Source organism: Ixodes scapularis, unplaced genomic scaffold, assembly GCF_016920785.2.
Source record: "Ixodes scapularis isolate PalLabHiFi unplaced genomic scaffold, ASM1692078v2 PGA_scaffold3__209_contigs__length_174095766, whole genome shotgun sequence".
In the NCBI taxonomy this organism is placed as follows: Eukaryota; Metazoa; Arthropoda; class Arachnida; order Ixodida; family Ixodidae; genus Ixodes; species Ixodes scapularis.
Window position 1 is genome coordinate 32,031,717 of NW_024609868.1, and position 24,019 is coordinate 32,055,735.

The 24,019-nt window shown below is 46.4% G+C and overlaps 1 protein-coding gene across 1 annotated transcript in view; it reads right to left on the minus strand.

Moving 5' to 3' along the window:
- Nucleotides 1-2,626: 2,626 nt before the first annotated feature.
- LOC115317042 (cytochrome P450 4C1) overlaps nucleotides 2,627-24,019 on the minus strand; it is a 31,042-nt gene continuing 9,649 nt past the window's right edge. The window contains exons 4-11 of the mRNA XM_029976587.4: nucleotides 14,373-14,572; nucleotides 6,772-6,841; nucleotides 6,316-6,442; nucleotides 5,599-5,784; nucleotides 5,252-5,425; nucleotides 5,075-5,141; nucleotides 4,290-4,469; nucleotides 2,627-2,896 (exon numbers count right to left, since the gene is read on the minus strand). Of these exons, the coding sequence (XP_029832447.2) occupies nucleotides 2,736-2,896; nucleotides 4,290-4,469; nucleotides 5,075-5,141; nucleotides 5,252-5,425; nucleotides 5,599-5,784; nucleotides 6,316-6,442; nucleotides 6,772-6,841; nucleotides 14,373-14,572 (1,165 nt within the window). The 3' untranslated portion in view covers nucleotides 2,627-2,735. The remainder of the gene's footprint in view (nucleotides 2,897-4,289; nucleotides 4,470-5,074; nucleotides 5,142-5,251; nucleotides 5,426-5,598; nucleotides 5,785-6,315; nucleotides 6,443-6,771; nucleotides 6,842-14,372; nucleotides 14,573-24,019) is intronic.

Below are 24,019 nucleotides of genomic sequence, written 5' to 3' on the forward strand. Positions count from 1 at the left end.
TTACCGCCAAAATGTCGTCATCCGACACCTTGACGCCGCCGTCCTCGGTGGTTGTCAACAAGGTACGTCACCGTCAGCGTTGCTCTGTTGACTGTCGCGAGCTGTCTTATATCTCATTCAACAAACGACGACCGCGAAAGGGCCACCGTCGTCTCCTGCTTGCGAAAGAGCGAGACGTTCAAATCGGCCAAAAAGGGCCCTAGATTTTCTCCATGAGGAAGTTTCAATAGGCTTCCAGGTTGCTCTTCGCGAGATGTCTTGCACCCTGGTTTTGGTATTTTACTTTGTATGGGGCTTAATGTTCCAAGAGAATAAATAGCGCAAAACGTATTTTGTTGTCGGAGTTCAAACATCAGAAATGACATATGTTTACAATGGGTAAAAAATTTACCATCCTAAAATTCTGCCAAAGGCGAGTATCCTTAACGTTAATTACACAATTTCAGGTAATTAATTTGCTAAAAATTACTTTAGTCTCAACACCTGAATTTGGCCACGGTTGAGACCGTTCTACAAAAACACATAGTCGTATATATATATATATATATATATATATATATATATATATATATATATTTGTACGGCAGAAAACGTACCAGACGGTTGTTTGGAGTATTATAACATATTGTTCGTAATGTTTGTCGACGTTTCAGCCTGAAACAGACTTTCTTCAAGACTGGTTACTTGAGTCGAATTATTGACACTCCCTAGCTACAACACGTGGCCCATGACGTTAATGGATTATGCTAGTTCAAAACACTTGGCTCCTTCAAAAGCCCCACGATAGAGTCTTCCTCTCTCTCTCCCTTCCTCTCTCTCTCTCTCTCTATATATATATATACACCGGGTGTCCCGAGTAGCGGCCGGCTCTTTAAATCGACTGCGAAATTCGGTTTCTTAATCTATCGCGCTACAATTTCGTGCAGCATAGCCCACAAATTCTTTTTTTTTTTTGTAAAATTTGCAAAGAGCGAATTTACCTGAGGAAAAAGTAAAGGAAGAAAAAAAGCTGAGCTTCTAGGGAGACGCAGCGAAGCCACCGCTCTCCAAACAACACGGCGCCGTTTCGCACTGGAGACAAGAGATGGCGCAAGCGGTCGCGACACCAACTACCGCCAATGAACGAGCATACGACGCCGAGAGCCGGCGTCTTTAGCAGACAATCTTTTCGACTCAAAAGCGGCGCGAGCCTTTTTCATATCACTTGCCAATGCATGATTTTATCATCCTTACCAATAAAACACAATGAATGGACACATAATCGATTAAAAATAGTTTGTCGGGTTATTTTAACTGTTTTTTCGTGGTACTTATGTCTTCTGCTCTGCAGTTCCTTGTTCTTATTGCGCCTGTTTTTGCTTCTGCGACTGTCACCACCTGCGGAATGCGCGCCGCGTTTGAGTCGAAAAGATCGTCTGCTAATGACGCCGGTTCTCGGCGCCGCATGCTCGTTCGTTGGCAGCAGTTGGCGTCGCGACGGCTTGCGCCATCTCTTGTCTCCCGTACGAAACGGCGCCGTATGGTTTAAAAACCGTCAACGTCGCTCCGTTTTCTAAGGAGCTAAGCCTTATTCTTGCTTTACTTCTTCCCCAGGTAAATTCGCCCTTTGCACATTTTACAAAATAAAAAAAGCAGCTTATGTAGGCAACACTGCACAAAATCGTAGCGCGATAGGTTAAGAAACCGAATTTTGCAGTCGATTTATAGATCTTGGCCTCTATTTCGGACACCCGGTATAAATACAGGGCGCCACAAAAGAAAATTCGCACGGTCCTTTTTACCGCAAAAATAAACTAGGCATCGCCGACCGCTCATTCTCCGCCCAAAGGTAGAGCTAGATGTCACAACCAGATGCCAAAGTCTCAGCCCGATCCGATAACTTAATAAAAAGTTATAAGTAATTTTCTGGAAATTTCAATGAGAAAATGGAGCCAATTTTTGTCCGTTTTCGGTTTTTGGTTCCATAGAGCCCCATGTGTTTGAAAACTCCGTCGGCCACCATTTTCCAATTGAAATTTTCAGAAAATCAGTTATAACTTTTGATTAAGTTATCGGAACGGGCTGAAAATTTGGCATCTGGTTGTGACTTCTAGCGCTATCTTTGGCGTTCGGCGATGCATAGTTTATTTTTGCGGTAAAAAGAACGTGTAAATTTTCTTTTCTGACACCCTGTATATGTTATTCTTTTAATACTGTTTATTTTTTGAAAAGCATATTTTCAGTTGGTGAAAAACAATGCATTTTATATATATATATTTGATAAAACACGACGAACAAAATATGATATTCCCTTGATGTCACAGGAATTCCGCTACGTCACGCTGTCCATGCATATTAACGTTCACTGATTGTGCAACTGAGTCATCTCCGATTTGAATCTTTTTTCCAACTTTTGCAGATGGACATGTCACGTGAATCATCTTTATAATAATTTTATTTTAGCATGGTTGCGCTACAATTTGTCTAAGACTGATTGTTTCATTCGCGTTCATCTGATGAACGATGTTATGCTTGAAGAAAATATTAACAGGACAATATTTATTATGGCGTAGGAAAAGAAAAAAGAGGGGGGTTATCGAGGAAAAGCTGTTGATCAAGAATCAATTGGAAATTATAAGTGTGGGGTTTTTATTTAAATATAATAAAAAAAGGTATCCCTGAAGAGGATTGCTTTGACAGTTGGCGAAGGATGGTATTTGAATGCGACTGGGCGTTCATCGCTCGGGTGAGTGTATTCATGTTCGTCTTTGTACCCACACTTTGTTACCTCCAATATCCTTCACAATAATTTCGTAGGCCACATCGAGACTCTCTAGGGGTTCCGAGGAGACAATTTTGCACTCGCGAAGCACCTTCGCCATCAGCAGCTTCATCTCCAACATGGCAAATTTCTGGCCTGAAAATAAACGAACGAGGGTTGAACATTCCGGCAACACAGTCCCACATTCAATAATGTTTAAAACTATTAAACAAGAATGAGGTGAAGTACTGTACTAACATAGCGAATTCGGCAAGTTGGTAATCGTTATACAGGAAAATAATAAAACAAAAACAGTTGAAACGACAAAGACGAGGTGAAGAAACACACGAACTTCTGATTTATCTAAATCCAAAATTGCAAGAGCTCAGGTGTGATAGGTTTGACTATAGCCCAATAAATAAAATATTGCTGGCTAGGTTAGACCGGGTTGAGTTAGGTTTAGATGAATTGGGTTCGATTAGGCTAGGTTAGGTTAGGTTAGGTTAGGTTAGGATAGGCTAGATTAATAAGCACAAGGTGTGTCGAATTCCGAGCATGACGCTGAGCATACACATGAACATAATAATCCACACACTGTGTTTCTTAATTTGTCAGCGACTATGGGATTGACTATTGGCCGTATCACTCAGCTATCTGAGGCCGTAGTCGCATATTAGCGTGTACAGAAGCCCCTATATGTTGAATATAACAGCGCACAAAGGACATGAACAAAAGAAAGGTAAACACAAGATACACTAGTGCTGTTCCTTCCATTTTGTGATTTGTCTTGTCCTTTGTGCGCTGTTATGTTCGACATGTCATCAGCATACCTAGCCTAGCTCACCACCCTTTTGAAGCCCGCATTTTTCAGTTGGCGCGTGCCCTAGCTTTTTTCTCCCCACTCCTGCATTGGTGACTAGTGGTTGATGACTCAGTGACTCCCCAGGACCTTCTGGTGGAACCGCTGTAATGCGGGAAGAGTAACTGCTGTCTTCGTCAATGCTGAATCCCACAAGCGTCTAGCGCTGACAAATGCACAGACGAGTCAGCCGAGCTCATTCACCTGTGGGTTTATAAAAACGCCACAGGTAAAAAGAAACATAGTTGAAAAAGCAAAAATAGAACACACAAACCTTTAAGAATAGGGTGAAAAACTGGAACAAACAGCACCGTTGACTTTAATATAAATGAATAAATTAGTTTTATTTGAAACTTTATTTTAATCTTCAAAAAGATTTTCAAACTTTCAATACATATCTTATATACTTTAAAAAAAGAAACAAAAAAGACGCACGAAATAATAGAGTCACTCACCCTTTCGTCACCATCGCAGGGTGTGCGATACATTTCCGTTTCAGTTAAAAGGCAGCAGTTCGTTTGATTAAACGTTTGTTTTCTGTTTTTATAAACACATTAAACCCCCTTTCCATTCGTGATAATTTTAATGTTATTGTTGATTATTTTACCAATTTTGGACTAAGTCTAACAATGTGACCAAGTGCCGACGAGGCAGCTTCGACCAAGCAGATGGACAGAAGCGTTTCCGTACCGATGCAGTTCTTGGAGCCTCCAGAGAAAGGAATGTAGCTGAACGGGTGTCGTGTCCTGATCTCGTCAGAAAGGAATCTCTCAGGCATGAACTTCTCGGGGTCTTTAAAATACTTCGGGTTTCTGTGAAGGCTATAAATACCTATGAAGCACATCACACCCTTTGGTATAACGTGGCCTTCTGAAAAAAAGAAGAAAAGGAAGAATGGGGTGCGACATAAAATGTATTTATAAAAGAAAAAAAGAACAGAAAAGGAACAAACAATGTAATTGCATGCATTTTCGTTAATATGTTGGCTGTGCCATTTAATATCAAATGCGTAGATCTACATGGCGTGCTTCGTTTTAATTGTAGCAAAAGTTTATTTTTAAAGAGGAAGCAATTTTTATAAAGACGGTCTTCGACGCATGTTTACGGAACCCAGTAGAGCTGCCATTAGAGGCAAAGCTAATTGAATTCTTAACTAATTAACTCAAATTAGATAACTGTCTTCAAGCGTCATGTGACAGTCTTAGTTGCCGTCGTCGCTTTTGTTCATATTTCTCCTCTCCAGTCCTGCCTTTCCTCTTGCGAGGCATCAGAAAGATGCGGTGCAACCAGCCAGGGCCCCATGCGCGCGATAAAGAGACGAGGACGATACTCTGCCTCACTCTCCAGCGAATTAGCATGTGTTTCGTAATGACGGCCGGAAGATTTGTGGGAAAAAGGAGGGTATGACCTACAGAAATTAGAATATGACACCTTGAATCGACTTTGCATTGCCTTCAGGTGCTTAGTTTGCTTACCCATTTCGAGTTCTTCATCAAGCACCCTTCCGATCATAGGAAACGACGGATATAACCGCAGAGCCTCCTGAAAGTTGTGATTGCAATTGTCATTGAAACGAAACTATGATATACGACTGCTTGTATGACAAAAGAGCAAAATGCTAATCAATAAACCAAAGAAGAAATCGCCCAAACCTTTAGACAACACTCCAAATACTTCAGTTGCGCAAGGTGACTTGCTGTGATTTCGCCCTCTCTGTCGTTCCCAAATACTTCATCGAGTTCCCGGTGCACTTTTGCCTGGACCTCGGAGTAAAGTCCGAGATAGTGCAGTGTCCAACACATGCATGTCGTGGTTGTGTCGTTGCCCTGAAATGGCAAGGGTCGCGTGTTGTCGACAATACGTATCTTGCACTCAGCGAGCCGTCGAACAATCAGATGACTCTATGGAGCACGCTCCTCCATTGGGAAGCCTATTTGGCTGCATATTACAGTCGTTGGAAGCTTTAGAAGAGCAAGACGAGCTTGTAGCGCTTACTTACTGCGGCAATGATTGTGTCGATGTCGTTTCTGACGTCACTCAACGTGTAACTACTGTCTTGAATATGTTTTTGCAGGAGCCTGTTCATCAGCGACGTCTCGCCTCCTGAATTGAATTCCTCCTCTTCAGATCCAGATTTCGGGATGATTTCAGTGGACTGCAGTTTCTCTTTTCGCCTCCGCATAACCTTGTTTTTAGAAAGAACCACGAACGTAATCACTCAAGTGTCCCTATGGAAGTTGTAGTCGTAACTGCTGATACGCAATTGTGGATGCAAGAATATCAGTTTAAATAACGCGCTTGTAAGATTAGTTTAAATAACGATTTTAACGCAATACCTGTTTAGGAGAGGCACTAGGAGTATACGTAATTTAATTTAAAACTCCAAACTAGATGTCACGCTACGGATGTGTCACATACCTCAGGTATAGTAGTACTTCGCACATATAATATCAAAATCCGTATTAGTTTAAGTAATATCTAAACTGTATCTGTATTTATCGTCTACAAAGTGGTGACTGTTAGAAAAAAAATGCCGAAACTAAATTTTATTTGTTATTAAACACGCTTGATTTGGCTAAGCTACGTCTGTAGTAGCACTTGTGGACTACAAATGAACGTACAGACACGCATTAGAAAATTGTTACATGAAGGCAACACTACGTTCTTCTTTTTTTGAGTTATCTTAATAAAAGTAACAGAAGTCAAAGTTTCTTACTGAGTAAGTGAGTTCCCTCATTTTTCCAAGGTCCGCCATGAATATTTTTCCCCCGCGCGAAATGTCATATATCTTTTGAATCCAGAGCCATGGTGTGCCAAATCTGACTGAAAGAAGGAACATCGCCCTAAAAAAATAGAAGAGAAAAACAAGAGAGCTTTTTTAAATCCTTAGATGCAAGTTCCGTACAGCAGAAACTCTATATACTCTGTTTCAGACTACTGTTAACCGCAGGGAGAGCTCCAAGCCAGGGAAGCCAATCAACCGACGTGGGTGTTTCACGTGACCTTTGTGAGGGGTGCAGCAATTCGAGGGGTGCATAATCACGTGATAGTTCAGAGTGCTGGATTGGCTTGGATGGTTTGTTTGGTGAACTTCCACTGCGATCCATCGAAAGGTGGATCAGTTTCTGTGGTATACCAAGAACATAAATGCAAGGTTGAATGCTACTCGTACCGATTGAAAGATTTCATGAAGAAGAGATTCTTGTTTTCTTGCAGCTGTAGTTTTGCTCCCATCGTAACTTCTGAAAGATAAAAGCAACCATTAACTAAGAAAGACAAAACAACCATTAACTAAGAAAGACAAAACAAAAAAAGGAAAGACGTTTACAAAACTAGAGCTCAACTCTTGAGGGGGAGGAGGGAGGGTACGAAGGCGAGGGTAGGCCCTTTCTCATCCTTGGTACCCTCCCCTCCTCCTCCTACATTCGTCCTCCTCTCCTCCTACCGCTTAATTTGTTCATGGGTAACGTGACACGAAGTCGCGACGTTATTTTCCCCACTATATTTAGCGGGGGAACTGAATTAGGGTTGAGGTAATGGTCTCACTGGGGTCATAGCCTTCGCCGTTTGCCAAGTTATGGTGAGTTGTAGGGACCACGTAGGTCCGGTTATCAAAAAGCGCCCGTCAGTGCTCTCCTGTTTTTCGTGCAAGCAGGGTCTGACTTGGGTGCCTACATGTTTCCGCCGCTCCGTAGTTTAGGGTGGCGACAACGTTTGTGATACCTGTTGCCGAGAAACCAGCGTTGCCTACCTCGTCACCATGGCGACCTCCGCGGTTTTCGTCGAACATTTTGTCACACTGGCCGGTCGTGTGCTCGCACGACCGGCCAGTGTGACAGTGTGAAGGTTAGCTCGCACTTCACCGGCTAATCCTCGTTAGGGCTAGGTAGCGCTCACCGCTCTCGTTCCGACGGCGAGGTTTCGGCGTTCAATGCCGGTCTGTTGCGTTCCATATTGTCGCGAAAACTCGCGTTTTCTTTAAGAGCAACGCACATTTCCTACTTGCAACTTCAAGATATGAAAAGCCCAATAAAGAGAGCGACAGCCCCGACCACCGCCATCCCGCAGAGCCTCCGACTCCTCTATATGAACGGAAATGGAAGTATCTTCACAGTGTTGCCGGTGTTTCGAGACTACAGAAACTCAACGTTTTTTACGTTTAGCGACATAAAAAGTGGGAAAAAATGGCGCTGGCAGAGGATCTGGGAAGGTGTAACAAGAGGTTGGCGCCACCCTAAAGCAGAGGGGAAACATGTAGACACCCTAGTCCTGACGAGTCTCATTTCGCGACCGTGGTTTTTTCGTGTAGAAGGCCGTGGTTTTTCGTCGTGAACGGCCGGAATACCTATATGCCAAATTTTTTGTAATCGCCGTTTATTTAGTCGGAGTTTATGAAATTATTGTGCTGTGTTTGTTGGACGCGTTTCGAAAAAGAAGTGCTGATCGGCGGCCACGAGACTTCCGTTGAATATAATCGACCACCTTCATCCTCGACATTATGTTTGCGAATTGTTCTGTGCTGCCCGAATCGGGGATTATGCGTTTATCACGGATCACATGAGATCGCTGTTTTATTTGTAAGTACCCTGCAAGCAAGCTTCTGAGTCCTGCCTCCGTCTCTAAAGACCATTTTACTGTTTACAAACATGAACTGCAGCTTGCGTCCCAAGCAACTCCCTGTTGTTCCGTCTTTGCAAGCCTGTTGAGTTTTGTTTACGTAACCAGTGCTAGAAAGCATAAATGCTGCACGAAAAGTAAAGTTGGAGATTGAACTAGTGCCTTCGGTTGTACAATTTAAAGGGGTCGTGAAACAATATCAGGTTGTAATGTTCATGATCTTACAGAGGCGTAATGGTTCTAGTCTGGCCCATGTATAACCCGCACGGACCACCACTGACTAAGAAGCGTTTTGGTCGTGGTGAAATTGCGAGGACAAAACGCAAGTATTTCTTTTAGTTGATTCTTGGCCAAGCTAGATGACGTGCGCGCAAACGTAGTTTGACCATTTGGAAAGCTTGAGATTGCATCCACTTGCCCGCACAAGCAGAGACATGGCTGCGGCCAGCTGACCCGCTTGTAATCGTCTATAGAAAATTTAGTAAAACCTGGTAGAATTTCGATCGAAAATAAAAAGTGAACAAGGTATGTTTCTACTCATTTGCAGTCATTTCTTCGTGCAATATTTTGGGTTATTACACCTTATGTTATGGGTGTTGGTCATTGCACCTTTGTTAATTCCCTTTCTGGCGGTGGTAGACCCAATTTAGAGGGCGTACAGTGCAGTGATAACAGCCTAATAAAAGGATGTACTGTGGAATCACACCTTAATTTTAGGGTTTTCGGTTGAACTCCTTCCTTTAGGGGTGTTAGGAATAAGGCCCTTCTCTTAGGGCGTTTTGCTATACCATGGAGGGTGTTAGAGGACAATCCATTTACACCCTCAAGGGTGTAAGGATGATAATTGTGTAGGATGACCGCCTGGACGAGGGTCGTTTTTGAGCATACGATTGAGCGGCGAGTGCCGCTCAATTGCATTTTTGTGGTCAGTTACTCCGATCTGTCGTTTAATGGGGCAAGTAAGGCATTCGCATTAAGAAAAATGTCCCTGAGCAATTTCAGCCGGAACAACGAGCACGACGTGGTCACGAGCTCGATGTTACTCCGCAGATCGCATTTAGGAGTAGAGCAGTTTTCAGCTCCTACTCATGCTCGCCATGCTCCGCTTCCTAAATAAGAGCTGTTGACTAACCACTTGAGCGGCGAGAAAGCAGGCGTCTGGAAATTTTTTTTAATGTGTATAATATTTTACATTGAACTAAAGAAAGCGAACTCCTGTCGTGTGCAGGTGTTGACGACGTCGCAGCTGCGCATTGTGTTCGAGCGGCATGAGACTCGGCCGAGCTACAAGCTCAGGCAGAACCGTTTGAGATACCAGGACGCACTTCGTTTCACCTTGTGGGATTCGCCCTTTTTGGGGGTTACCACTTAGAAACACAAAGAAGGTTCCTCGGGTTCGGATAAAGACGTGTTTATTGGTTGCAATGCCAACACGCTTCGCTCTTAGACAATCAAAAGTCTGGGCGCTGGCTCAATTGCCAGTATCACCCGGTCGGTTTCCCGCGCTGCCGCATTAGACAGATTCACGGGAAGTCGGAGGCCCACAAAGAAAAACCGAGCTCCGTAGAGCCAGGGCCTCCGCCGACGAGAGCCCCCTGGCCCACCTTCGGGGCCAGCTTACGTAGCCTCGGAGAATGGACGCGCCCGGGGAGGCCACTAGCAGTCGCGTCCATTATAACTCTGAAGGGTGTGCCGAAGGCGCGTTCACCCAAAAGGGCAAGGGAGAGCCGGCCCCTTCGGGGAATTCGGCCTCGTGGTTCCTTGTATCCGGGAGGCCGACGCCATTGGTGACGACGACTCCCACGGCCTGCTTGAAGCTAGGCCTGGATAGGGATAGAGGGAACCCAATGGTTCCCACACTCCCCCCTTCTCAAGGCTAAGGTAGGCCTAAAAATAAAATGGCCTACCGGCTCTCAAAAACAAAATAAAAAAAAACGAAACGCTAGAGCGAAAGAGCATGCCGCGAAGAAAAGTAAAGAAATAAAAAAACGATCAGCGCGGTACATGCTGAAAACTCTAGCTCGCTGCTTGACAGTGGACCCCGGGTGCAGCCGAACTCTGCAGCCCACGCTTCTTGGCAGGCTTACCGGGAGTAGCGTTGCAATGTCCGTGTAGTGGCCTGGCTTGTGCAGGAAGGACGGCCCGGACACTCCATGACGAAATGTTCGAAGAATCACAGAAAGTACGGCGGCTGGGCATCTCTCCTGGGGGACGCACTAAGTGGCACGGGCACTGTCACTGGGTGCGTGACGGGATGCGAGCTGCTTGCTGTCGGCACGGGTCCACAGCCTGGGTCCGCGACTGGATGCCACGTGTTGCTGGGCTGAGGACGAGTCCGGGCAGCGGGAGGATGGCTGCCGCCATCTTGGCCAGCAGCCGACGAGCCGGATCTGGACACGCAGGCCGCCGACCCTGCGGCGACGATGACGCTCCCTGGCGTCGATGCCACCTCGATGTGGCCCCATGAGTCAGGAAACGCCGGCCACTGGAATGCAGCCTGCACTCTGCCCCCTCTCCCGTTTCGTTCCCCAAGAAGGAAGCTTCGGACATTCCGAGCAAGGTGGAGCCGTCCAACTGAGGACACTCGACCAATCTCTGGGTGCACAAGGCCCCAGAGATAAAAAAGAGGCAGAGACAAAGATGTCTTTTCTGCCGTGAGTCACGTGCATCGCACTGGCTCGGCTCGCGAAGTTATTGTGAAAATAGTTCCACGACTCCGCTTAATGTGAACACGGATGTCCACATACCAAGCTGACTCGTATCACCCCGGACAATGGATTTGTTGGTGACAGTTCGACGAGGCAAAGTCCTTTGTAGCTGCTTTTGCTAACGATGCCTAATCGCTTCGATTTGCGGGCGCAATGAAATGTCAAATGCACCACCCTGTCCTTTCTTGTGATATTGAAACGATGCAGGGCTGCAATCGGGCAGGCTCGCCAACATTGTTATTTTTCAAACATGTTAGCTTTTACCTTTGGCTAAAACACAAATGCCTGTGGCCAGGTATAGCACAGCGACCTAACTTCGAAAAGTCTTGGAGCCGCGTGCTGCCCTGGCCAACGCGAACAAAGGAGAGCACCAAATGCAACTCCCAGCCGCGCAGGACAGCCACCGTGAACTGCAGTGTTCGTAGAGGCCAAGCGACGTAGCACGAGTTTATCCGCAACAGCAAGAACAGAAACCGATCCCAAATAAAAAAAAGAAACCCCGTGCCAATAGCAATACCAGACTATTTACGGCACCGATCGGCTACAACACGAGTTGCTCGACCCGGCGAGTACGCTGCCCGGCTGCCAAAGCCCGTCTGCAACAATACGAGTTGCTTAGCGACGTTAGTGGCGAGCGTACCGCCCGGCGGACGCACCGCCCGACTCCGCAGAGTCCGCGAAAATATTTACAACTATTCACATATTTACACCCCGGATCGTTCTGCTGGGCATCAAAAACTCATCGGTGCTACCGTCGATTCCCAACGAACACTTCGAGTTCCGCGGCTCACGATCTCGTCCAGTGACCGCGTGGCGGTCACCTTAGTCGGACACGCAATCATCCCGGGACGCTGTTCAACCTGTTGCACTGTCCGGTAGCACGATTGAACTGCTCCCGGACCCCGCGGCGTTTTCACATTTAACGTCGCTTTTACGGGGTTGCAACTTGATAGGTGGCCCTCAAGGGTTCCTAACGTTATTGTTGCGTGCGACGCTCACTGACTTTTGGCCCGAGTCGATCGCGGGTAAACGGAACATACTACATTCTAGTAGCCGAAAGCCATGCTCACGCCAGTCCTCTGTCCCTTGATAGCGGGAAGGAAAGACGGAGTAAAAAGGAAATCATTTTGACTCACTCAGTTTTTCCGGGGGGCCTTTGTTCCGGGGTCGCTTGGTCAACCTGATGGCTACTGGTCCGTCGACGCGGCGACGAAGGGCACCATCGGCGGTCTCCGCAACCTCGCTAGACTGGGACCGGTGTTGCAGGCACAGCGCATTTTCTCGCTCCGAGATACGCTTTTAGTTTGTGCGCTGACGGGGTGTCCACTCTGTGTGGGCCCCGCGAGCCGTCTCGAAGGCAAAAAGCTGCACTTGCTTCGTGTTGCGTCACCGTGCTTTGTTCGAGAACGGGCTTGACCTCGAAAAGCGCAGGTGCGCCTCCCCAGCGAAGTAGGCTGGCGTCGTCCCGAAAGGGAATCCCTCGGACGTATTCCGGGTGTTGAGTCACCTCCGTTTGGGAAGGCGTTCGGCCGAGACACTTGTTCATTGTGCCTGTGTGGCTGACGTGGCGTGGCTACTGAGCCGTTGAGTGGCAGGGGGTGTCGGGCGTTCGCCTCTCCCTTTGTCCACCTGTTTGATCCTTGGCCGGAAATTGACCTGGTTCGCTATCTTAGCGAAAGGAGATGAATGCTGCTGTCATTGCAGTCCACGGAAAGCCGCACGTTGGGGCGCCAGATGTGGGATTCTCCTCTTTGAGGGTACCACTTAGAAACACAAAGAAGGTTCCTCGGGTCCGCATAACGACGTGTTTATTGACTGCAATGTCAGCACGCTTCGCTCTTAGACAATGAAAAGTCTGGGCGCTGGCTTAATTGCCAGTATCACCCGGTCGGTTTCCCGCGCTGCCGCATTAGGCAGATTCACGGGAAGTCGGAGGCCCACAAACAAAAACCGAGCTCCGTAGAGCCAGGGCCTCCGCCGACGAGAGCCCCCTGGCCCACCTTCGGGGCCAGCTTACGTAGCCTCGGAGAATGGACGCGCCCGGGGAGGCCACTAGCAGTCGCGTCCATTATAACTCTGAAGGGTGTGCCGAAGGCGCGTTCACCCAAAAGGGCAAGGGAGAGCCGGCCCCTTCGGGGAATTCGGCCTCGTGGTTCCTTGTATCCGGGAGGCCGACGCCATTGGTGACGACGACTCCCACGGCCTGCTTGAAGCTAGGCCTGGATAGGGATAGAGGGAACCCAATGGTTCCCACAACCTTAGCATGGACTGTTGTTAGTCGTGCATGCTTGAAGTGCGAGATAGTTTCTTTGGACAAAGCCTCGGCGGCTGCACGAGCGCTGGTGCAGCGAGCGCTCCAGTCAAGGCAGTCAATGCTAGCCGCTCGCGCTTGCACAGCCTTCTGGGTTAGTCCACACTAAGGTGAGACGGAGTATAAACCATTATACTGTTTACAAACATGAAGAGCTGCTTGCGTCCCAAGTGACTTCCGGTCTTTCCGTTTCTACAATCCTCTCGAGTTTGCTTATGTCAGCTGTACTAGAAACCATAAATGCCACACGGACTACAAAGTTAGAAATTTGGCGAGGGCTTTCGGATGTATCTAATTAATTTCTTGGAGAAGACAAGTTGGTTCACAGTTTTATTAGAAAAACAATTAACAGGTCTCGCGTTTCTTGGTTCGTTCGATGTTCGCCTGGAGAATTTGTGGTTATATGTTTCATCGACGTTTCTAGCGGCGGTGTTTAAGTGGGCTTTGTTCATTATTTTTTATGAACAGAAAGGTCGCAGTTCGCTGGGACGTGAAAGACTGGAACACTTTAGGTATCGCCGCCAGGTCGAATTTTTCCACAACCCAGAGTGAGGATACTTCAACTTCCTCTGGTGACGCAAGCACGTGCAATGACAAGCTTGTATGTACTGTGAAAATTAAAACATAACCACGAGCGTAGCAGGTGAACTTTTCATATAGTGAGGAAAACACAAGCGCCCCTAACGAGTTTTTCACCGCGAATATCGCGGTGATATATAACAGGTGGCAGAAAGGATCACCGCATGCCCGGTGGCAATCGCTGTGCATAGTCTTATAATAAATGCGGTTTACGTTTTACTTCGGCCCAAGGGAAGTGCGATAACTGAACTCACACGACAAACGCTATAGAAGTGTGCTCCAAACTCAGACTTTTCCGAAAGCTTCCCTTCAACATGCAACAGGCTAGGGAAGGCGCATTCCAGATAACAGAACGGTTCTGTCAAAACGCTCACTAAGGGCTTAGGAATGCCGGGCATCGCCCACGCATATCATTATGGTTCTACAGTCAGAGGGATTAGGGTAGGCAATAAAAACGCCTCAGAGCGGATCACGACGCGTGTAATTATAGCAAGTCACACCCTGTGTTTCTTAAGTTGTCAGTGAACATCCGTTGTTTCCCGCATGCACCGTGCTCACCTCCAATGATGTCCATGGCGCACTTCTGCGTTATCTTGAAGAGGCGTATGGGCTCATTGGGCGTCTCATCGACGAGCGAGCAGATGCGCCTCACCAATAAGTCGCCGCTCTCGTTGAAAATGCGCAAGTAGTTGTGCAGGACACGAAAATGAAAGGCTGGCGTCAACAGCTTCCTCTTGAAGCGCCAAGGCTCACCCGTTCTGTACAAACGATAAAACGAGGTTAAATTTATACTTCGTTAACACGATCATAAATGTGCCGTTAGCTGAGGGTTCCTTTGTGGACTACGGTGAATCAGTTCGCGTTTCTCCGCAGGTTGCATGGCCTTTTGACTCACCGACGGCAAAGGAATCTATGTTATGGGATCCTCTTTTTTTTTTTCTTTAAGCCGGCCATGTGAGGAAGGCATTATAGTGACAGGCATTATAAGCTTCTTATTGCCTTTGTGCGGTGGTACCCCCTATGGATCGTTCGTGGATCCGAGGTACAATGAAACGCAAAAGCGTGTTACTTTTGAGATACGAATGGCTCTGAATTCCAACAGCATGCATTTAATTCGCTTTCCTTCGTTACACCTTGCAGCTGCCAGACCGCGCCACGTTTCTCTGTCCACTTGGTTAGGCGGCACTTTCCCTTTTCCCTTCTTTGCGTTTTTCGCGCTTGGTGGAGCCGTCTCCTCCTGAGTTGTGAATAGTGCTGGTTTTAGAGGAATGCACCGCACGAAAAAAACTTAGGACACCTTGCTTGCTTCTGAACAGGAATACATTGACAAAAGGAAATAAAAAGTTATAGTGCAATCCATTGGCGGATCCCTAGGGAATGCTTTAACATGGTCCTTGGGAAACGCTAACGCTGGCTACTTCACTTTTCTCTTTTGACTTTCTTTTTTCAATTTTCTTTTTGCTTCCTCTATATTTTGATACCTCTTTTCGTCTTCGTTACGGGGTCAGTGTTTGCCTTCTCCATGTGGTTACATGTGTGGCGTTTCCCAGGGGTCATGCTAACGCATTCCTTAATGTTTTACCAATGAATCTCCCTTTAATTTTTGAAGCGCAAACCGAAGCATACCCGCTCTGCACAACTGCAAGTTCAGACTTGCCCCAGACCCCGCGCGCGCATTGGCTGCCGCCCAGTGACGTTGCCTCCCTCTCGCCCTTGTCCTTCATTACTTTCTTCCTCACTAAGCGGAGCACTTCCCTATCGACTGTTTTGTCCGCAGACGGACGCCGTCAGGTTTTTTTCTGTCATACGGGTACTAATGGAAGAACAGATCTGTCTGAATACAAGGCATAAGAAGCTGCATACGCGAGCCGTCTTTGTAGCGTTGTGTACATGTGAAAATGTATTTTTAAACATGCAAAAAAAAAAAAAGGAAAAATCCGAAGATTTAGTGCGGTTTTGGTTACACTTTGCAAATCCTTGCGGGGACATATAGACTGGTTATATAACGTCATATTTTCTTCTATGTTTTGGTGATGAGAATGTTTGTGAGCCTGCAGTTCCCGAAGGAAAAATCCATCAATGTAACCCTGCTTGGCAGTCAATGTTTTCTAGTGGACCGCTGACTGCGCCTGACTGTACGTCAAGCATGTCTGATTGGCCAACAAGTTACTCTGACCGACAGTCAAACTCCAGTCAGACTCCGCTTATCGGCTTTCTGATGGTTTCTTGGTGGCAGTCGGCCGCCGCGAAATGCCATTAGGATGTCTTGGTGGCGTTTCTGACTGTACATCGATTCTCTCTGACTGTACGTCAAAAAGCTTTGACGTACAGACAGACGTACGGTCAAAGGACGTAAAGTTCGTTCGAATACCACTATTTCGTCAAATCTATAAATACGAAAAGTAATCTATGCACGAGAAAACGATTTCGGGACGTGAGCCCATAAAACCGCTGACGTTAGAGGTATGACACGCAACCGACCGACAACCTTGATCAGAAGCCCGCCGAAGCGCCGAACACGACACTTCGCTTCGCCCATAGAGACTTCGCCGAGCTTTCATGAACGATCGCTCTCGACTCGTTTTGTTTTCCCGCTTGCTTCAACCTGTCGATCCTGCCCGGGCTCTACAATGTCTTATGTTTTAGTAGAATTTCTACTCGACAAGACCCAGCCTGTTGTAAGTTCCGACGATGTAAGGTACTTAACGGTGTAGTTGAAGACGATAAGGTGTACCAGATCTACTGGGCCGGTGACGCGCGAACAAAAGGATCGTTCTACGACGCGAAAGTACTCTACATGGCAGGTGAGTAGAACTGAAGTACGGCGAGTGATGTACGAGTGCTTTGCATAACATGCTGACGGCTCAACTGCATTTGCAGCCGAAGTGTCTTGTTTAAAACGAATGGTCACATCGTGTTTCCTAAACGTTGGCATCCGATTTGTACTCAAGTGGTCGCGGGTTCAATCCGCGGTAGCCGTGCTTTTTTTTTTCTTTTTTTTTTCTCGAACATTTTGTTTTATCGAGGCATTTGGCGATATTTATGAGTGCGTATAGCTTTACTCTTATATAAATGCGGTTCTTGTTGATGAAAATCCCTTGGCAGTGGCAGTCAGACGTCATCTGATGGACCATCAGATGACGTCTGATGGTCCATCACTTTCCACCAAGGCTGCTGACTGGCAGTCAGTGTCCCAAATTACGTACCTTGATGGAATTTTCAGTAGGGTTTATAAGTTCTATAATAAGCTGGTCGGTGCGTTTAAGTTTTCTATCTTTCCCGTGGTTCGCGTCTTTCCTTTATTCTCAGGGGTTTATCTCGTCTCGGAGAATACGGTGATGTGTCTGAATAATGTACAGATGTATGCAGATAGCGCAACATGAAATAAAGAATGCCCCTTATAAATCGTAGATGGTGATTGTTTTTTTTTTTTTTTTTAACTAAGAGACTCTGATATGAGGGGTCTGAAGAAAGTTTGAATTAGAGAACGCCAGCTTATGTACTGAGCACAGATCAGCATTAATGGTTGGACTTACAGGCAGCTCAAAAGAAAAAAAGTGAAAACTCGCTCACCCTCACTGTCACGACCGCACTCTACTTCAAGTCCTCACTCACAAACTCATAAACTCATCGGACTCATAAACCTATAGAACTCACGCGCCTCACCCAACTCATGAACTCACCGAACTCGAAAACGCGCGCCCCTCACCGAACTGGCTCGTTAAATAATATCAACCCACATGGCCCGCCCGTACATGACGCCTCGCTGCGCCCCGCCGGCTGCCGAAGCCCCGCTGTGCCCCATATTGCACCTCCGGAAAGGGAGTCCCCGGGTCGCGCGACTTTTAAAACACCGCCACAATTGCTGCCGTGTTCTGCCGCTCCGGAGCCAGCCGTCACGTTTCAGAGTGAGAAAAATTTTTGGTCCCTTTCGACCATCAGGTCCCTTCTTAGTGCCGGACAGGGCGTCAGCTTATTATTAAAGTTTGGCACTACCATCTTTGGTTTGTTTCGCTTCGACTCCTTTCGCGCGGTGGCCGAGCGCTTGAGGAAGCCGCGCTTTGTTGGGATACAGCGTTGCGTCATCTCGTGTGCATAGTTCGTTTTAGACAGTAGCGAAAAATTTGTGTAAGTATGGAGGAAACGTCTGCATCGTTGTTTTTTCAGGCGTGAAATATTAATATTTTTACATGCACCACCGTTTGTGTCTGTTTGGTTTCTGGAAAGGCCATTGCGAATTTCTCCTTAAAGACGGTTTGCACGGATATTCGTTGTCGACTAGAACTATTTCGGTGCGGCCTGTTCTTATATTTATCGCCGTTTACACAAATTTTTTCGCCTAAAATAACTGCCGAGTTAATGTTTATTTTCTCGAGGAGTGTTCGATTAAAGAACTTTGTGCGTACCATAGTATTGCATATTTTGTTTATTTACCGCGTCTCTTATTTTATGTTGCACCGCCTATACCAATTAAACATGGAATGTTCTAATCGGCCGACTCCGTGCCTCGTAGAATTTTATAGTTTATGGAGACCAGACTTGTGCCTATCTCAAATACTCTACGCAAGATACTGTATTTCAAATACTTTTAAAGTGCTTGGTATCTTGCAAATACCTTTGATTGAGAGTACTTAATACTCTATTTCAATTACAATTCCGAGTACCTTGTACTCATTATCTTAAATACATTTTTGACGTTCCGCCATTTTCCGAGTTCTTCGGTATGAAGTGGCGTGGGTGTGGCACGAGCAAACGTGAACATTCTTTCGAGCATCCAAATCCTTTTGCTAGCTCCACTTAGCTACGGTGACTTTGCTTGAGCGCGTGAAAACATCGCTTTTTTTGCCGATGGTGACTCATATTTAAGCCCAAAGTTGGTACAATAAAGGTTCTTCGCTCGCCTTTCCAAAGGCGCCTTTTGTTTTCATAGAGTTTCCCCCCCAAAAAATCGCAAACATAAGGTGTGGTTTTAAAGGGTAACTGCAAAGAAAAAAAGTTTTTTTTTAAACAGCCTAATTGGGACAAGCATGTCACAAAACAAATGTTCCGCGAAAAAAATGATTTTTTTTTATCAATATTTACGCCACAGGACGTAATTTAGTAGAGTCAGAACCTCTCCACATTTGAAACTCCCGCTCTTTCGACCCCCGCGGAAGAGGAGTACGCCCCGCCCCTCACTCTCCTTGCGTTGCGGAGTTGAACGACGCAGCGTCTCGACTTCCGGCAAGATCTGGCAACGACGCCAGGCCGCGGTATTGTTTTGGTTGTTATGGTTTGACGCGGTTTGCGAGCACATGTAGCGAAGACGTGACCCTAGAAGTGCCCCTGTGATGATCCCGGAAGACGAAAAGTATCGTTCGTAATCGTCGTGCGCGCTTTGAAAGCGAAGGGAGTCACAGAATCCACGAGTGCGCAACCACAAGCCAAGGTTCACGACAGCGCTGCTTTGGTTTCGGCGATCTCGTTCTGTTTGGTGCAACACGGCGATGCGACAGAGCTGAAACGTTCGTGGTGTGTGTAATGCGGTGCTAACCCGGAGCGCAAATTGGTTGTTGTGGGGTTGACGTTCAACCAGATAAGTCCCGTCGTCGTCAGCTGATCCAGTCAAACTGGTCCGGGAGGACGCTGGGAGCGTTTTTAAAAGTAAATCTGCCTCGTTCTGTTTCAAAATGTGGAGGTTTTCCGACGCATACCGTGAGTAAAAAGCTGCGGGCGTTTTCAACAAAATTACGTCGTTTTAATTGAACAATGGACTCCGAATTGTTGTTCTAAATCTGCCGTTTTTATGCTTCGTGTTGGACTGCGTTTGCACAGCGACGTGTTGCATCGTGCGGTGTGAATAAAGTTGGGCACGATTTCGTACCTGCCTACAGATGCATGAACTGAGACCATTTTTACATAGTGGACATAGTGCTTTTTTATTTTCTGTCTAGTCGCGGACGTTAGGTGCACACGGGGCGAATCTCGACGGCCTCCGGAGCGATATGACGAGAACGTAACTGGACACGTTTGTCGCTACGCGAACGCCCGATTGCCTCCAGCCAAATAGCATTCCTTTCGGGGCGACATGGCTGCTGGAAGGCTCACTGTCGGGGTCACGCATCTGACATCTCCGAAAAGTCAGCATTTGCACGCGCAAACAAGCAAAACAAACAAACAAACAAACAAACAAAAAAAAAGCACGCTAAGCAAGCAAAAAGGAAGACGAAAGAACCGCGCAATGAAAGCCAAAACCCCGCGTTGCTTCCTATCACTAACACCTGCGACAGCTGCTAAACACACACTAGTTCACTTCAAGAAGTACCTGGGTCAGTACGAAACGACGAAACACTGATCACTTCGGCTAAACGATTAGTCGAGGTAGGCGAGACAGGCGGGAGCAGAGACTTCGGCGGCCATGAAAGAATGGCGAAGTATGTGGCGAAGCTTCTGTTTGTATGAATCCAAACGGAAGTGCCCGTCCTGTAAACCTTTTGCAAAAAATGATGACTCTCATTACACGGGTTGATCTTTAAACGTAAAAATATGCCGCTCAAAAGGAAATTGCAGCATACAACAAAGGTTTAACAACCAACACCAAAGCTGTCAATCAAACTCTTAGCCAATGAGAACCTGTTGGGATTGACGTCACATAATCACAACTTCGTGGCGCGCGATTTAAAACGGACGAAATAGCCGCAAACTAAAATGAGTCTCACGCAATAAATATTGCTGTAAAAATTTTTTTTTCTCGCGGAAAAATTGTTTTTTGACATGCTTGTCCCAATTAGGCTATTCAAAAAAAAACTTTTTTTTCTTTGCAGTTACCCTTTAAGGAAGTAACGATGCCACCCTGAGGCGCAACGCAGACCGGGAAACGACCTATGACAACAATGCAGACTTAAGGGTCAAGGAAATAACAAATAGAAGAAAATAAAAAGTGGACACACACAGAAAAAAAGAAGACATTTTTGTTTTGATTTTTGTATATTTGACCCCCCTATAACAAAACAAAACTACGATATATATATTTTTTTTTTTTACAGCGGAGCTGTCAAGGGCTAGGTTCCCCAGGATCGTGTCCGGTATGTCGACACAAACCTACCTGGACAGCTACCGCCATCTATAAGCGACGGCGGCAAGCACGCAAACAGTATGGTTTCCGCCGTCGCTCGTAGATGGCGCCAACCTTTCCACCTATAATAGAAGAATAAATATTTGGGTGCGTTGGTGGGAATTCATCGTAGGAAACAGCGCGAAAAACAGACGACGACGAAGAAGAAGCACACAGTGTATCGAGTACAGCTCCGCTGGTCTTCCTTCTTCATGGGAGTGGAAAGGCTAAACGTTTTTTTTTCTTTACTTTGTGTCGTCAGTCCAGCACTTATTTCTCTGGCGAACACTCTCTGTAAGCAAACATTGATAAGCAGAAAACAATACAGCAAACGAACGTTGAGTGCCTTTCTGAACGCAACCTACTTGAAGAAGGTGCGACCACTGCCGTGGCTATTATGTGGGTTCGCTTTATTATTCATTCACTCTTATCCGTATCCCAAGTTCGTTTATAATGAACTCCCCATGTAGAAAATATGGATTGTAGATAAACGATGCGTCTAAGGTGCGCCGCAGGATGTGATATTCAGGGCTGTAGGACTATTTGTCGAAAAAACATTCGAAACGGAATCTCGTAGCAGGGCAATTTGTCGCATGGGGCAATTCTTCATAGGGCAATTGGTAATAGGGCAATTGGTCCAGATGAAGATTCGTCACCCTATTAAAAGCTTCGTATGTGTTTAATTTTTTCAGTTTATCAAGTATATTGCTTCAAAATTATTAATTACGAATGAAGGTTCTCCCTCATTTGGTACTTTGCTTTATAGCAGAATGTTTAAGATTTGGCTTAAATGCTCCACTTTCGCAGTCAGTTTGTGGCAGAATATTTTTGAGGGTGATGAAGATACCGTGTTTGCGCTTTGCTTGGCCATGAGTGTTCTAAAAAGTAAACCGCGCACGGTGACCGTCAAGCTTTGAAAGAGCAGCGTTGTCACAGGCTCGCAACTCGTTGCAAAACGCGTGATCAAACTTCTCTCTGGTTATTGATACGAAGTTTGTAGCTGCAGGATACCGTGAGGCGTAGCGTCACAAACGGAAGCTCGCGCTGCTCCTTTGAAGCAGAATTTTCATCGCGCGCCAGGAGCGTTGCCGTGCTTGCGGTAGCCTACGGTAGCCTGCGGTAACGGTATGCTAAAACTGCCTATTAACAGAATCGGCGCGTTTAGGGGTTTTATTAACTGCTCTATAAGAAATAAATATTTTTACATACCGTACATTTTTTGTACCCTGTTATTTGCAAGTTGCGGCCCCTTTCGCCAAAAGTGCCCGTTCTAACCTCTCGTCACGAACGGCTGGCTAACAGAGACGCGCTTAAACTGCTCGAGTATTTCTTTATTTACTTTGTAATTACCTGAAAGCAATTATGCGTAAGCTATTTCTTAAACGTGCTTGGTATAAATGGTCATGTTCCTTTTAACGACCCATTCCCGATGTGTATTGCTCGACATATCATTGCACGACCACTTTTCTCCTACCTAAGGCTCAGAATAGACTTTTCGTATACCGTACGCTAGAGCTCTACATTAGTACCGGGAGCGTTTGCCGTCACGTTGAGCACAGATTGAGCTGGTGGCCATGCACATGAGCAGAAATTCGCAGAGTATGCAATATACGATGAGTACCTAATGAAATTAGACTTCCCAGTTCTTCGTCCAAGGCTCTTGCAAGGCGGAGTACAAGAATTATTATTTTAATGCGCTCAATTTTCTTCGTTAAAATGGCTTCACGCATCAAGGCCGACAATCCCTGTCACCGTTTCCGCACCGCCGCTGCCGCTGCCGTTCCCGTTCCTCTGTTTCTCCGGTCGTCCGCCAGAGGGCGGCGAGCGGTGGGCTGGAGTTGCGAACAGAAACCGGACAAAGGATCGTGAAGTATCCAGACAAGATACAACACAGAATGCATGTTTAGAAGAAAAGCCTTCCACCTTTCCGAAATTTCAAAAGAACGTGGACAACAAGGCGGTGGTTGAACTTTTCTGAGAAGCCTTTTAACTTTATCTTTTATACATACACGTTCCATTCCCCCTCCCTCCCCTCCCCTTCCCGAATTCCGGTAAGCTGTAATGGTTGAAAAGTTTGTTCTAAACTTTCCTAAAAAAAGATAAACAAAGGAAAAAAAACAGTTGTCGACTAGATGCCCTAGTCACGAATAGCCCTATGAAGAATTGCCCTACGCGACCAATTGCCCTGCTAAGAATTGCCCTGTTACAAATCGTCTTTCGACGAACCGTCCGTAGCCCGATATTAAGCAATTTCACTATTGGCGAGGCGCTCTGACCCGTTTGTCACCCGCACACCTCGGCGTTTACCCAACACAAGGACTGTGCACATGCCCACAGGCCTTGTGGGCATGTTCATGTCATCTTTTTTAATAGAGCGAGGGCACCGTGTAATGAAAAAAATACCAACAATTAGTGAAGTGACGTTAAGTGCCGGATCTCTCCCGAAAGCATGTCGTCAGACGATGCGAGCTTGACCCACTTGGGCTTTTGTGCTGACCTGGGCAGGATGCATGCTGCATTGTTCATGCAGGCCGGAGTGGTCACAAAAGAGCCCCTCCTCTCCCTCACCGGAGAATACGAACTCCAGCCGAACGCTGACGCCGCTTTCGGTTAAGTCAGCCGATCTCTGAGCCATTGTATTTGTTGTCCCCATCCAATGTCCATGTAGTTCTAAAGTTAACCGCTTGGGGCGCTACGGTCTGATCTCCTCCCCAATAACTAAAGCGCCCTCTTTCTTGTTATCTAAGAAATGTTTTGTAACATCTATCAGTGGTATTGCCACGCGCGTTACCCGGCGAGCGGGTGGCCGCATATTTACCGCGCTTGACTCTGGCGCGTATGCTCCAGGTTCCATACTAGGGAGTGGACTCCTCTTTTATTTATTCTTTCAACCTGACATTCACGTAAGTTGGAGAACCTTGACGTCTAATCGAGTTACGAATGTTCTACACGCCGAACTTTCTACGCCGAATGTTTCAGAAGCACACGCGGTTACGAAAGGTGCTCCGAGTGGCGGTCCGGAGTCAGTATCGCCCCAGCGCTTCATCTTGCCGTTTTGTTTTGTTTTGGGCACAAGTTCGCCCCATTAAACTTTTAGTTTCTTCAGTCATTC